The 15105-nt window shown below is 38.2% G+C and overlaps 3 protein-coding genes across 3 annotated transcripts; 2 read left to right on the forward strand and 1 right to left on the reverse strand.

Moving 5' to 3' along the window:
* The first annotated feature begins 494 nt into the window (after positions 1–494).
* LOC140036114 (stromal cell-derived factor 2-like protein) lies at positions 495–2141 on the forward strand. The gene is made up of 4 exons (XM_072077395.1): positions 495–593; positions 1129–1269; positions 1352–1526; positions 2068–2141. The coding sequence occupies exons 1-4, from the start codon at positions 495–497 to the stop codon at positions 2139–2141; spliced, it is 489 nt and encodes a 162-aa protein (XP_071933496.1).
* Positions 2142–2213: 72 nt separating this feature from the next.
* On the reverse strand, positions 2214–3878 carry LOC113728612 (myricetin O-methyltransferase-like). Its single transcript, XM_027252999.1, has 3 exons — positions 3626–3878; positions 3141–3469; positions 2214–2375 (listed from the first exon to the last, which is right to left on the reverse strand). The coding sequence occupies exons 1-3, from the start codon at positions 3876–3878 to the stop codon at positions 2214–2216; spliced, it is 744 nt and encodes a 247-aa protein (XP_027108800.1).
* Positions 3879–10923: 7045 nt separating this feature from the next.
* Positions 10924–13729, forward strand: LOC113728613 (uncharacterized). The gene is made up of 3 exons (XM_072077396.1): positions 10924–11863; positions 11957–12088; positions 12132–13729. Exons 1-3 carry the CDS (start codon positions 10924–10926, stop codon positions 13727–13729), a joined length of 2670 nt encoding a protein of 889 aa, XP_071933497.1.
* Positions 13730–15105: the final 1376 nt, after the last annotated feature.

The raw sequence follows: 15105 nt of genomic DNA on the forward strand, positions 1-15105 counted from the left end.
CTCTTTGTCTCTATTGGTTTGGGTATCGACGCCACCGTCCTCAACTCCTCCCTCTACATTGTCGACGGAGAGTAGCGGGTTGTCCTCTTCGACCGGTTCCGCGGTGACACCATTGGAGAGGGTACTCACTTCCTCATCCCCTGGCTCCAAAAGCCCTTCATCTTTGACATTCGTACCCGTCCCCACACGATTCCGATTACGATTAGCCCCACCTTCATCTTCATCATTAGGATCTTCCAAGCATCAGAGCCTGTGATTGGAGCTCTGATTTCCATAAAGCTTCAACCGTGGCTCCCTCAGGCAGCCAACAGCAGCATCAGCAACAAAATCTCTCTCGAAGGAAACCCACTTCCGGGTCATCATCTTTTTCTTCTTCGTATTCGGCTCAACAAATTTCTCCCCCGACTCGAATAGTTTATCGAGAACCGTCTTCCAAGTCCGATCTCAGTTTGCTCTTTTGGCAAACTACCTGGTTCATTGGCTTACTTTTACTAATGGCAATCTCATTTTTCGGTCTCGCCATTTTCCTTTTTCTTACCCTTGACTCCGATTTCACCTCTTCCCCCGTCTCTGCCACTTCTGAAGGCATCCAGGTAAACCGAAAGCCCACTTACTACTTCAAATTCGTGGTTTTTGCGTTCCTGTAGTTGCACAGATATGCAGTGCATCTTTGTGTGTGTGTGTTTTTCCCCCTATTTGTTGAAACTGTATGCAGAAAGTTGTTTTATAGTTATTTTTGGTTCAAAATTTTGACCAAGTTTGTGCTATTATAGGCATGTGATGGTTATAAATTCTAGCGTTTCAGAGGTTTCTAAGCTAAAAGAGGACAGGGAAAGAGGAAATGGAGTTGTTTGTGTAGAATTAGTAATAGCCTTCGACATGTTTGATGAAATGCCTCGATAATTTTTGTTAAAAATCTAGTTGGGTGTCAGTTAAAAATTGCAATTTGGATTTTTTAAAGAGCTGATTTATGAATTAAATTTGATTTTTTTTCCTTTTTTATAGTTTGTGGTTTCTGTTGTGTAGCGAAAATAAAAATGGTGTATGATGCTTTGAGTTCTAATAGTTGTATAATGGGGCTTTGTGCTAAGTCATTCTTATTTTGTTCGGCATCTGTGATTTTGGTAGATTACTTATGGGTCAGTGACCAAGTTGATGCATGGGAGAACAAAGTTTAGGCTGCATTCGCATGATGTACCATATGGCTCTGGTAGTGGGCAGCAGTCCGCCACTGGTTTTCCCAACGTTGATGACTCAAACAGCTATTGGGTATGTTTCTTTTTCTAGTATCTATTTTTTGCTAGATCATCATAATTTTCTAAGGTTAGGTATGATTAAACTTGGCTTGCAGATTGTTAGACCTGTATCAGATACCAATGCCCAACAAGGGGATACAATCAAAGGTGGTACCATCATCAGGCTGCAACACATGAGGACCAGAAAATGGTTACATAGCTACATGCTAAATGTAAGTCTTACTATGATGCCTATTGCTGTTATGCCTTATGCAATTAATCTTCTTATCAGTAAATAGCATGTAATGGGTAAAAACCACTATGCCTTACGAACTTATGTTGATAGTTACTAGGCCACTCACAGTTTGTCTATCAGCTTCTAAAACCGTGATACTTCTCTTTCTTGTGATAGATTCATAATTGATTCTACAATAATGTACTGCCTTGGTTCCGGGTAAGCATTCTGGTTTGTGTTTTCTTGCTAGTGCTCAACATTTGTGTAGATGACAGTAGATTGTTAGAAGAAAAATTTCTTTCCTGATAGGGTCCTTGAGACTCATTTGCATTAAAAACCATGAAAACATTATTGATTGTTCCGTATATACTCCTTTATCTTTCCATTTCCTTGGTCCTGCAGTCTTGTGTTGTCAAAATCATGCTTATATCTTGTTCTTCCTCTGTTTTGCAGTAGCATTTGATAGAAGAACTTTCAGCCTACAAGATACAAGTGAGCTGTTGAGAGTCGATTGACTTTCTTGATGTGTAATTCATGTCGTGTAAATGAACGCTAGTTACGCTTTTAGCTCCTTCTCATTAGCTTACCATTTGTCAGGCATGTCTGGATATCTGTACGGACTTCTTGTTGCCATTAACCTTACTAGTCATGAGCTCATCTGTTATATATGAATCATTCCTGTGAATCTTTTGATGTATGAAACATGATGACAAATCTTCTCTTGCTTATGGGAGTTGGCATTTTCAGTTCTCATAATCACGGTGCTGCTCAAGTTTGATGTTTCTAGATTTTTGCATCATAGCATATTTTCTTATATGCATTCTGTTCTTTGGGATAATTTTACAAGTCTTTTGGGTTTCTGATTGACGGAATATATAGCAGGGAGCACTACCTGCAGGTTGCTTCTATATCAAAAAAAAAAAAAAACTCCTAGCAATTAAAAGTGTCAGCATAGAATTCGATATCCTAATGTTGTACTATAGCTATCCTGACACTTTCAATTATCAAGAAAAGGAATTTTTGTTGGTAGATGGGATGTTATAACAGCATAGTTTTTCTGACACGTTTGAATATATGAGCCTATCCCACATTGGAAGGGACAACACTTGTCTGAGGTGTGAGGAAAGATAAAGTGTCGGGTTAGATTATCTATACTAACACCTTTAAATGCCGTTAAAGGTTATTTTTGTTATAGTGAATGCAAAGCTTGTCTTCATTGTCAAAATTTAGATTTTCTAAACAGTTGAGATCCTTTATGCCACTATTCGATGCCAATCCAGTACCCATTCCACTTATCACATGATGATAGAAGAAATTTAAATAAACAATACATGACAAATTAAATAAATAGGACACTTGGCATAAATATAGAAATGACACTGAATTGCCACGAAAAAAGTGGCACTGAGGATCCCGTGTGTTTTCCAAGTGTAAATAATCTCTAAAGTTTAGGGTGTAAACTGCGATTAATTAACACTATTCATTGTTATTCTATTTTTACGATTGCCATCTAAGTCAACGCTAGCTCTTGCCAAATCAACTGGTAAGGTTAGAGCTTTTTTTTTTTGAATGTTTTCTAGGAATCATAAAATACTGTATAGCACAATTTATACCTTATTTCTCAAAATATTCAAATGGTTAAAGCAAGGATGGTGGATGTCTCTAATTACCTTGAGTAAGATTGCATCACCAAGAGGTACCATCTCTAGTATATTTCCTGCAACAAAGTCCAAGTTCTCAGTTCTCTGTTGGTTGGCCACCAATTGTGGGAGATCACATACAAGACATTCTAAGTTGGGAAATTTTTGGGCAATGGCCTCAGCAAATTCACCAGTGCCATCTCCAACATCAACTAAAGATGTCAGGTCCTCAAACACAGACTTGCATTGGGCCATCACCACCTCAACAATTAAACTAGAGTCACCAGCCTTGGCTTCATTAAAGATTTTCCCAAATTGAGGTTCTGCAGCAGCATAAGACCAGAAGTTTTTCCCATGTGCTGTATCAAATGGAGAGGGATCATCGTTCTTGAACCACTCAGTCAAGAAATTCTAGGGCTTCAGTGCAATATGATCGCTCACATAATATATAAATGCCCTCATATTGAAAGGCTCATTCTTTAAAAGATGACGACCTACAGTAGAGAGTGAACAACCTTCATTTTGCTGGACAAAGAAGCCAGCATTCGATAAGACTCGCATTAAGCGATGGATGTGGATAGATTTAGAAGGGTTGATTGGGAGGGTAGAAATCAGGTCAGAAAGCGTGATGGGCTTCCCATGTTGATCAATGACATCTGGGATTCCCAATTCAATTGCACATTTTAGAGATTTTCTGAAATTGAATATTTGGCTCCCTGCATAGTCTTGAGCTTCACGAAGCTCAACAAGATTCTCAACCTTTTCCATTCTTAGAACTTTTGGAATTACATGGAGTTAGGCTACTTGATTGCTCTACAAGTTGAACAAACACCATTTCCACATTTATAGAGGAATAATGCAAAAGGAATTGTAGCCTATAACTCCGTTCACAGAAAAGTGGCTACTCTTTTTCAGTCTCATTGTTCATGTTATATTTTCCCTTTTTGAATGTTCAAAATGACAGTAATTTTCTAAGGTTAACATAACATTTTATTAGCTCTCCCATTTACTTAACCATGCTGTGTGTTTGGATAGGAGATTATTTGAAATATTATTTGGAATAATTACTGTAGCATTTTTTATGATGTGATGTATGTGAGATAAAAAGGTAATTGCAAAGATAAAAAAATATGTTGAAAATTGTATTTATGATGTAAGCAAATAATTTTTGGCCATTATTTGGCTATCCAAATATACATTTTTCACCTACCAATGCATTGCTCATACTTTTAAATTTTGAATTTGAGGATAGCGTTGTAAAATCACACAAATCTACCTCATTCAGATACAATAAATACATATTCCCTTAAAAGTTAGTTTTCTTAAAAAATGACTCAAATATAGGACAGAAGAAGTATTATTTGTATTGAAAATGTAGAATGTTTGTTTGGCTTTTACGCTTTTGAAAATTAGAAGTTCTTTCCAAAAGCATTTTGTTGGAGTGGCTCTGAGCATATAGCTTCCCAGGAAGCTGCAGGATGATGCCTCGTAGAAGATTGCAAGAAATTCTGAAAATTTTCATTTGTGCCCCCCAATTTTTGCTTAATTTCACAATAGCTCAAAATCTGGAAAAAAAAATCAATTTTACCCCTTTTAAGTTTTAATCCTCTTTTTTAATGTTTTAAATAGTTTTTTTGTCAGAATATTTCTAGGTTTCAAGGCATAAATAATGCTTAATCATTTTTGTTGATTTAATATATGGATTGGGTTTGGTAAATAAGACGAGCATTAGATTTGTGTTGTTATGTTGGGCTGTTTGGTAATGGTTTTGTTTTAATCTTCTGGGTTTTGATCTGGTCTCGGGAATTGAAGCCCATTCATTATTGTTTGGGTTTCATTGGTAAAAAGATAGACTGGTGTGCATTTTTCCTTGAGGCTTTTGGTCGGGCTTGGGAGGCATGGCCTAACATTTTTGGATGGACCAAAAGATAGATTCCCGTCCGTTTTCTCTGGATCCTCTGATGGGCGGAAGGCAGTCTTGGCCCATGGAAATAAATAAAAGGCCCGTTGGCCTTTTCCCTTAAGTGATCTGGTGACCAAAATTGTATTTCAGTCCCAATACTTTTGCATATTTTCTCTGTGGCACTAAAACATTTTGAATTCTTTCAAGCCGATCCTTAATGCAATTGCATTTTGGTCCCTAAACTTTGTTTTTAAATTTTAACCCCTAATATTTGTAATAATTATAATTGGACCCTAAAAACTTTCCTAATTTTTGCAATTAGGTCACTAGCAGTTTTGATTTCTTAAACACAAGTTGTTTATCTTGTTTAATTGTTAATTATACTTCATTTGAGTGTTTTAATTGGTAGATTTCATAGTTATTTCTATTTATTTGTTAATTAAATTGGTGCCATAACCATTTTGTTGATTTTGGAGTATAAATAGGGCAAATCCAACCTCAATTCAAGGGAGGTAATCTTTTTTATTATTTTAAATTCTTTTATGTGCTCCAATGTGTTGCTTTGAGTGTCTTTTCTTTTAATTACTCATTTTATTCATTTTAAGTTTCATTTATTTTATTTTGGTGATTATTTCTGAGGCATTTAAATGCCAAATTGTAATAGATAGGAGCTCAATACATATATTTAGCTAGCCTATGTAATAGATAGATTTTTATTATTTTTAATTCCTCCCTTAGATTGTAATTAGGGCCCCAAATGTAATAGTTAGACTTTTATTTGCGTTTATTTGTTTGGGTGCTTGCATGCTTATGTATTTATGTATTTACTCGTTTTCATTAGGGTTTTGCATCTAGAAATTATGTTTATGTGTTATGTACATTATGTGTTTACTTGTTTTAATTATGCTTTATATGCTTTATATAGTTATATTAAATGCATGACGTTACCACACTAGTCCAACGCTAGTTGTGGCCTTTCTTTCCAATTTCTCACTAGTCCAATGCTAGTGGAGACTTGTAAAAATGGGTTAGTCTAACGCTAAACCCTTTAGGCTGTTTTCACGATAGATTCATATTCTTTGCATGACATTCATTGCATTTCATACATGTCTTTCATTTTTAGGATCTTTTTCACATCTTGTATAATATTTCCTCTATATATTATCCTCCTTACCCCTATGTGCGCAAAACATGACATTTAGACTTGCATTCCATTTAGGAAATTAGATATAGGTTAGTTCATTTGCTTGATTAGGATTAAGAGAGTCACCCTTCAAATATGGGAAATGAACGAGTATGGTTTCTTAGTCTTAGCACGCTCGTATCTCCTCTATAAAAGGAAAAATTGAGTCACGAATCTTAGTCCCTCGCACCCATTATGTTGCATTCCTCTCCTTTAGGTCACGTATATTTATATATTATAATTCTTCTTTTCTTCGAGTCTAATTTTTGCATATTTGTGATTTCTTCTAAGAATAATTTTGGGTATCACAATTAATGTGATTTGTACCAATTAAATTTTGAAGAGATATTTTAACCCTCTCGATATTTATTAGGTGACAAGGTGTCGAAACCTGTGCAATAATAAAAACCTGCTCAAACTAAAAGTAATTTCTGTAGATAGTGGTAAGCAGGGTCGAATCCACAGGGACTGGGTGTAACTGTTTCTTTTCAAATTCACAGTGACTAGGGGGTGTTTTTGTGCAGAGAGTGACAATCAAATAAATGCAAATAAAATCCAAGGAACTACTAAAAATTAAATAATAATTTACTAAACACAAATGAATGATAACTAAAGTTCTAGCTAAGAAATAACTTCAGCAATGGTGCACCTAATTGATCATTGAAGCAAAGGCAATCCCAATTATTTACTAATAAATAGGTTATAACTGCCAAACAAGCGATGACAGTCAACCCCTCCTTACTGTGTCGATGATTAAGGTACGCCCGTTAATCACTGCTCTAATTGAGAAATAATCTTAGGTACGCCCATAAGATTTAATTCCCCAATTGTCTTACGTATTAGAGGAGCCCTATTCTAACCAAATAACGCACTACCAGGGTTATTTTAGATTAGCCCGCGTATTCCCCTGACACAAACCCAATCATGCCAGTTATTACTATTTTGAGACAATTAAACAATTACGGATTTAACGTCCCAATTGACAATAGATTATCAAATTAACTAATTATCCGGATCCAAGACAATCAATCAATTAAACAATCATAAGCACTGTAACCAGGGAATATGCGAATACCAATAAATAAAAGAAAAAGATTAAATTAAATCGATCTCACAATTTTTAGGTGAACCAGAGCCTTCGTTGCTCCTTGACTAGAAGGAGGAGATTAGTTCATATTTGATGAACAAAATCCCCAAGGAATTGAAGCACGAGCTGCGGCCATCGACTGGGAAGTTGGGCTAATCAATTTGTTCTATTCAATTGTAAAAACAAGCCGCAGGAGGCAACTGATTGTCTTTGTTTTTGTCCGACATCCGAAGAAGAGAAAATGACTAAGAATTGAAAGGAATTAAAGTCAAGAGCTTTTCCAATTTGATCATCACATTCACGGGAGAAGGTAGGAGCAGGAGACCAAAAGTTACATAAGAAAAGTCAAAGGCAAAAGCTAAACTCCTAAGCAACCCTCCATGCGTCAGGAAGACAAACTAGCTAAAAGACTAAGAAGGAAAAATCAACAACTGCGGCTGCTCCCCCCACGAAAAGCTCCCTTCCTTTCTTTTTAATTGCGGCGGCACAACAGCAGCACCAAGCCCTCCAGCTGTCCTTCCCTCGCGGAATTACCAAAATAGGCGTAATCTCTTCCTTGTCAACAATACCCCTGGAATAAGCTCTGTGGCTTAGACATCTTTTCTGTCAAATTTGGCACTTGTTATCATATTTTCGTTCTACTCCCTGAAATAAATACAAAATACTAAAAGTGAGTAGAATCTACTAATTAATCCATACCAAGTCAGGTAATAGGGGAAATTAATAATAAAATAAAAGATAAAATTAGACCCTATCATTAGGTCTAGATTTGCATCCATGTAGAAACATCCAAATGTGATAAGTTTTATAGGTTACATTAATAAATCTTTCGACTAAATCTCACAACTAACTTTTGTTAGATTGAAAGGGTGCCTTAAATTTGGTTCTATCAAATCTTTGCCTTCACTTTCTTCAACCGTAACTCTCGAACTCTTTTCTAACACCTAAATACCTTAGATTTATTTTTATTATTATTTTTTCAAAAAAATGAGGCGCGACATATGGCAAGTAAACACTGGTTATTTTTTATTTTTATATTTTTTTTCATAGTTTTTGCAAAGTCTTGTGATTCTTTATTAAACATATAGATAAAGAGGGGAAGCCCCCTGCCACCTGGGATGGTCGTCCGCCCATGTGGCAACTGAGGATTGGCCGGTGGTGCTGCCATGTAGGTTTGTTTTTTTTTTGTTTCTCGTGGTAGGTGGTTCAATCATGGGTCTCTTTTGTTTTCGTTTTCCTCCGAGACAGTTGTGATGCTGTCTTAATCATAGTCATAGTCATTAGTCATCGGTTAGTCATTTTTTGGGGACAGCAACTTGCTGGTAAGTGCTGAAATTACGCTTTCCCCACCAAGGTTTCTTTTTTTTACTTGTTTTGTTTTTTTGTATTCGTTGGTGATATTTTGTGGGGTGGTGTCCATCTATGTAAAATTACCTTTGCCGCCGAATTCCTGCCGTCTGAGGCTTTAAATTTTTTACAGTTCAGCAGCTCATCTCTGTACGGCTATGGCAGGATCTCTCGTAACCGTTGGACAATTCCGTCGATTTTCTGTTGGGCAATTTTCCTTTTTGGGTTCCGTTTGGGCTGCTTCTCTTCATTCTGCCTCCTGCTTGCTGGTTTCTGCTCCCGCTTGTTTGCTGTTTGCTCTGGTCTGTCCTCATGCTTCCTTCTGGTTTCCAATTTTTTTGTTGTGTCTTTTACCTCTGTTCATCCTATATTCTTTTTGTTTCTGGTTCTTAGCTTTATAGGTGGCTACTGTTGCATTGCCGCCTTCCAAACCCACAGGTGCGTGTTCTTAATCTTTCTTTCTCCGCTTTGTTATGATGCATTGATGTTCTGCATGTTCCTGTTTCTTTTGCTGCCAGAGATTTACCTGTCTTTTCTCTTGATTTTTAGCTTCTTTCGCCTCTTCGTTGGCCACCTTTGTTAGCTTTTTGGCCTGCTGCTGCATTGCCATTTTCCATGAACCCGCGTCGGGATTCTTAATCTTTTTTCGCTCTGTTTTTTTGTAGTAAGGAGGTCTCCTGTTGCCTGCACTTATGCTGTGCATGTTTATGCTTCTTTTGCTTCCAGATGTTTTTTCCCTTCTCTTTCGTCTTTTCCTCGTTTTCTTTTCGTCTTTTATATTTTTTCCCTCATTCCTCAGCTTTCTTTCGGGTCCTTTCTTTTTGCGCTTTATTTGTTTGCTGTAATGCTTGTTAGTGCCTTCTGTGACCTGTTTTCCTTCTTCTTACTTTTTGCCCATGTTTTTCTGCCTTGTTTCTGTTCTTCTGTGCATGCTGAAGTTTTGATCTTTTTTTTAATCCTGTAGCTATTTCCTGCGGCATCCCTGTTCCTCTTGGTGATCCTTTTGCTTTGGAGGCGTGTGCTCTTGGTCGGCTTTTGTTTGAATCGCTTCAGGTTTTTTAGCTATTGTGCCTTGTGCTTTTTCGTTCTGCTATGCATCCTTTTATTGTTCTCCTGCTGTTCTGGAACTCCTTCTTGGATAATTTACTTTAGCCTGTGTTGTATACCTCTGGTGCGTGCCTTTAGCCCTTTTCTGTTTAGTTCCATCTATTCTATTTTTTGCTCTCGTTTGTTCTGCGGTTTGGATGCTGTTAAGTCATTTCCTCTCTGATTGTTGGTCTTGCTTTCTGTTCTTGAGTATTCCGGTCTAAGAACATGGATAGGAATGCAAGACGCCGTAAACGGTATGCGAAAATGCCGCAGCATGAAAAGGCTGACCTTTTGCGCCGTCGTCGTGATGCTAATTCTGCAAAAAAACAGAGGCTTTCTATTCCTGTTGCTGGTCGCGAAACTACCTCACTTCTTGCTGAGGTCGAGAGTAGCCAACTTAATGCTGGGACCTCTCTCAGTTGTGTTTTCCCCAGTGGTCCTTTCCAACATGTCAATAGTACGTATTATGGCCGGTCAAATCCAAATTTGCCGCCCGCGCTAAGTAATTTAGGTATTCCTGCGCTTAGTGGTCGGGACGCTGGGGATATTCTACGATCACGTTGCTATCTTAATGGTGGATTTCCTGCATTAAATCGCCAGCATGAAACCTCCTTCTCTACTGGCCTACACCTTCAATTTCCATCTTCTTCTCCTGGTGGTACAAGTTAAACTTTTTCTACTCGTTTGAGGCACTTGTTTTCTATTCCTTCAACTTTACATTTGCTTATTGTGTACTCTCCTGTCTCGGTTGGTGGTTAATGCTGCAGAACAGCACATGGACTCAGCATCTGCCACCAACGACATACTTCAGCCGTCTATTTATCAGGCGGAGATTTGCCACCTTTTTACTCAAACACCTCCTCCTTATCTGCACTCTGGTTGCCAGAATCAACTTTGCAGTGCTGTGCATCATACAGCTGATGCCCAGTTCTGCTCTACTAGGCAGCTATCTCCTCGTGTTGGACCAGAAAGTTTGCCTTCATCTGCTTTGTCTCGTGGTAATATTATTATTCAGCCAATTTTCCTAATCCTGGTTCCTTCGTGGCTATCCAGTGTAGCTGTCCCGAAGCCTGCATCTATTATTTAGCTTTTGCTACTAATGGTTCATACCATTTTATGTTTCTATTTATTTGGTCGTAACCTCCCGTACCCTTTGTTCTTTTAATTCTTTTTTACTGTTATCCTTGGCTCCAGTTCTCTAGCCATGATAGCTTTTCGCTGTGAAATTACAGCTCCCTCTCGTCGCCGTAGCCGTTCGAAACTTTGTAGGCTGGAAAAAATCCCTGAGGAATCTCTTATCCTCCCCAATGTTCCAGCTTGTGAACATTGCGGTGCTAAGAGGTTTCACATGGAGCCTCCTTCTTTTTGTTGCCGTGGCGGCGAGGTTAAAATTGTCTCTCCTCCCATGCCTTACAGTCTGAAGCGATTATTTACTGGTTCTGATGAGGAATGCGAGGACTTTCGGAGAAAAGCCCGCACGTATAATAATAATGTTGCTTTTACATCGTATGCTGCAAAATATGACAGGGAATTAACAAAAAACAAGCATGGAGTGTATACGTTTCGAGTTCAGGGTCAGGTTTATCACTTTTTGAACTCTTTGTTGTCAAACGGTGATCAACCTAGTGGAATTCAGTTATACTTTTATGATACTGATGAAGAATTAAAGAGGAGGACTAAAAACTGTGATAAGCTTCGTGAGGGTACTTTGAAGCTGCTTATGAGTATACTCCAAGATAATCCTTATGCAAAATTCTTTAAGAGCTTAAGGGATCTTCCAAATCTTGAGGATCATACAATTATTCTCAATTCTAATCCTGCCTTAGACCAGCGAGTATATAATCTTCCTACTGCATCCCAAGTTGCTGCTATTTGGACTGAAATTGATGATGATTCAGTTGATATGCGCCCTCACATTCAAGTCTATAGTCACTCTAGCACGAGTTATAGAGTTCAGCCTTATTATGGATGCTGTGATTCTTTGCAGTACCCTCTCCTCTTTCCTAGAGGTGAATCTGGGTGGCATTATGGAATTAAGCGCTTTCATAAGAAGGAGAAAAAGGGGAATTTGTCTGCCATCAACCAATCTGTTGATCTTTCCTCCATAGATACTCCATCACAGCTGTTAGAGTTGGAACAAAGAGGCATGTTTATTTTTCCCTTGCCTTTTTTTTAATCCATTTATCCATCAGGTGTACATTTTTTCCTCATTATGTCTATATGTTTATTCTTTTTAGTTGCTGACAAGGGTTGGAGTGAGGACTATTTTGTGTCTGCTAGAGAATATTATTGTTACAAGTTCCAAGTGAGAGATGATGATACATCTATGCTGCTGCACACCCTTAGATTGTTTCAACAGTTTGTCGTGGGTTCTTATATTAAGATTGAGACGTCTAGACTTGACTTTCACAGAAAAAAAAAATGCAATACGTACTGAAATTCTCCAAGGGGTTTTAGATAGCATTGCTATTGGTCAGACGCAGGGTTCTAAAGTTGGTCGAAGGACCATTTTACCTGCTTCTTTTATTGGGGGTCCGAGGGACATGAAACGCAGATATTTGGATGCAATGGCTTTGGTTCAGAAATATGGAAAGCCTGACATTTTTTTGACCATGACATGCAATCCAATGTGGAAGGAAATTCAGGAAAGTTTGCAATATACAGAAAAGCCGCAGGATAGGCCTGATTTATTGTCTAGAGTTTTTAGAGCTAAATTTGAAGTGGTCAAGAATGAACTTCTGCACAAACACATTTTTGGAGAGGTTGCAGCGTGTGTCTATGCTATCGAATTTCAGAAGCGCGGCTTTCCTCATGCTCATGTCCTTTTGATTCTTAAGCCTGAGTTCAAATTATTAAATGCTGAATCGTATGATAAAATTGTTTGTGCTGAACTTCCTGATCCAAAAGAGCATCAGCACTTGTACTCTCTCGTTGTTAAACATATGCTTCACGGTCCCTGTGGAGATATGAATAGGAGTTGCCCTTGCATGAAAAATGGTTCTTGTAAAAGCCATTATCCAAAAGATTTTTCTGACCATACTATTCATGCCGAAGATTCTTACCCGTGTTATAGAAGGAGGGATGATGGTAGAAAGGTGAAAGTTCGTCGGCACGAATTGGATAATCGATGGGTTATACCTCATAATCGATACCTCCTTGCTTTGATCGATTGCCATATGAATGTGGAAATATGTTCTACTATCAAGCTTGTCAAATACCTTTATAAATATGTCTTCAAAGGACCTGATCTTATCAGTTTTCAGGTCATCGATCAGCCTTCTTCTGCTGATGTTGACGAAATCAATAATTTTCAGAAAGCTAGGTGGATATCTCCACCGGAAGCATTATGGCGAATCTATGAATTCCGCCTTAGTGAAATGACTCCATCCGTTTATACTCTTCAAGTCCAACTTCCTGCTCAGCAGCCCATTTCTTTTGACAGTAATTCAGATTTGAACTACTTGCTCAAAAATATCGATTTCTCTAGGACGATGCTGACTGAATTTTTTAATACAAACAAGTCAAATGCAAAGGCACAGACCTTAAAATGTTTGTATAGGGAATTTCCAGAACATTTCGTGTGGACTCCTAAAACAAAATCATGGTCCGAAAGGGAGCGTTGCCGAGCAATAGGGAGATTAGTTACGGCAAATCCAAAGGAAGGTGAGCGCTATTTTTTGCGCCTTTTGTTATGTCATGTTCGTGGCCCAACGTCATTTGATCATCTTTTAACTGTTAGCGGTGAACGGATGAACTCCTTTAGAGAAGCTGCTCTTAGGCTGGGTTTGTTAGAATCTAATAACTACATACAAGAAACTCTAGAGGAAGCTGTAGCCTTTCAGATGCCATCATCATTGCGGTTATTATTTGCTACTCTCCTATTCTACTGCTCTCCCACTGATCCTAAACTCTTGTGGACTAGGTTTCAAAAGGACCTCTCGGCAGATTATATTCATGCTCAAAAGTATACTAAGTATACTAAGTTCTGGAAGACATTAATAAGTCATTAGTACAGATGGGTAAGAGTCTGAATGAGTTTCACATAGTTACTGATTCCTTTGCTGCTCCTGAACGGATCACCAGAGAAGTAGATAGTGAGAGGAACATTGTGGTTGATCCTGAGGATATATTACTGCCTTCGAAGTTGAACGCTGAACAGTGACATGCATTTGATTTAATTTTACACTCGGTGTTCTCTTCAGAAGGCAGAGCCTTCTTTATTGACGGCCCTGGTGGAACCGGAAAGACTTTCCTATATCGGTCGCTACTGTCTGCTTTAAGGTCACAAGGTTACATTGCAATTGCTGTTGCTACCTCTGGTGTTGCAGCATCGATTCTTCCTGGAGGAAGAACGACACACTCTAGGTTTAAAATTCCTTTGGATTTCACAAAGAGTAAAACTTGCCAGCTCAGCAAACAGAGCAGTGTAGCTAAGTTGATTTGTGAATCTAAATTGATCCTTTGGGACGAAGCATCCATGGCTAAGAGACAAACGATTGAAGCCTTCAACGATTTGCTTCAGGACTTGAAAGATTCTGATCTGCCCTTTGGTGGCCATGTTGTTGTTTTTGGTGGAGACTTTCGACAGACTCTACCAGTTATTGAACAGGCTTCTAAACAGGATTTGATAGAATCAAGCCTTGTTAGTTCACCATTGTGGTTGTCTATGCACAAGTTGACATTGAGAGCAAACATGCGAGCTATTTTGAACCCAGCCTTTTCTGATTTTTTGTTACGTATTGGTGAAGGCCGAGAGCCTGTTGACGAAAATGCAGATATATTGCTTCCTTCTCACTTAGTAATTCCCTATCATGACAAACACGAGTCCTTGGCCAGGTTATTCCGATATCTATCGCCTATTTTTTCTTTCAATGACTTATAGCTCGTATGTTTTGTTTTTTTGACTGGAAAATCATCGATGTTAAATGCAGATTAATACATTTTGTTTTCCCAGACCTGAATCTTTATTCAGCTGATCCTTATCAAATGATCAACAGATGCATCCTTTCTCCTAGAAACAGCTCTGTTGATGAACTTAATGAGGTGATGATTGAAAAATTTCCAGGCAAGCTTTATACCTATGTAAGTTCAGATAAAACTGTCAATCAAAGGTTTCAAGGAGATTATGAAGACTTCCTACATAGTCAAAATCCAAAGGGACTCCCTCCACATAATCTATTGCTTAAAGAAAACTGTCCTATCATGCTTCTCAGAAACTTGAACCCTGCTGAAGGCCTATGTAATGGCACAAGGCTTATATGTAGGGAATTACGCCGGCATACCATCTGTGCTGAAATTGTGTTTGGACAGCACAAAGGGAAGCGAGTTTTCATTCCCAGAATTCCTCTACAAACCTCTGACAATGAAAAACATGGTATTCCTTTCA

The sequence above is a fragment of the Coffea arabica genome, chromosome 2e (assembly GCF_036785885.1).
Source record: "Coffea arabica cultivar ET-39 chromosome 2e, Coffea Arabica ET-39 HiFi, whole genome shotgun sequence".
NCBI classification, from domain to species: Eukaryota; Viridiplantae; Streptophyta; class Magnoliopsida; order Gentianales; family Rubiaceae; genus Coffea; species Coffea arabica.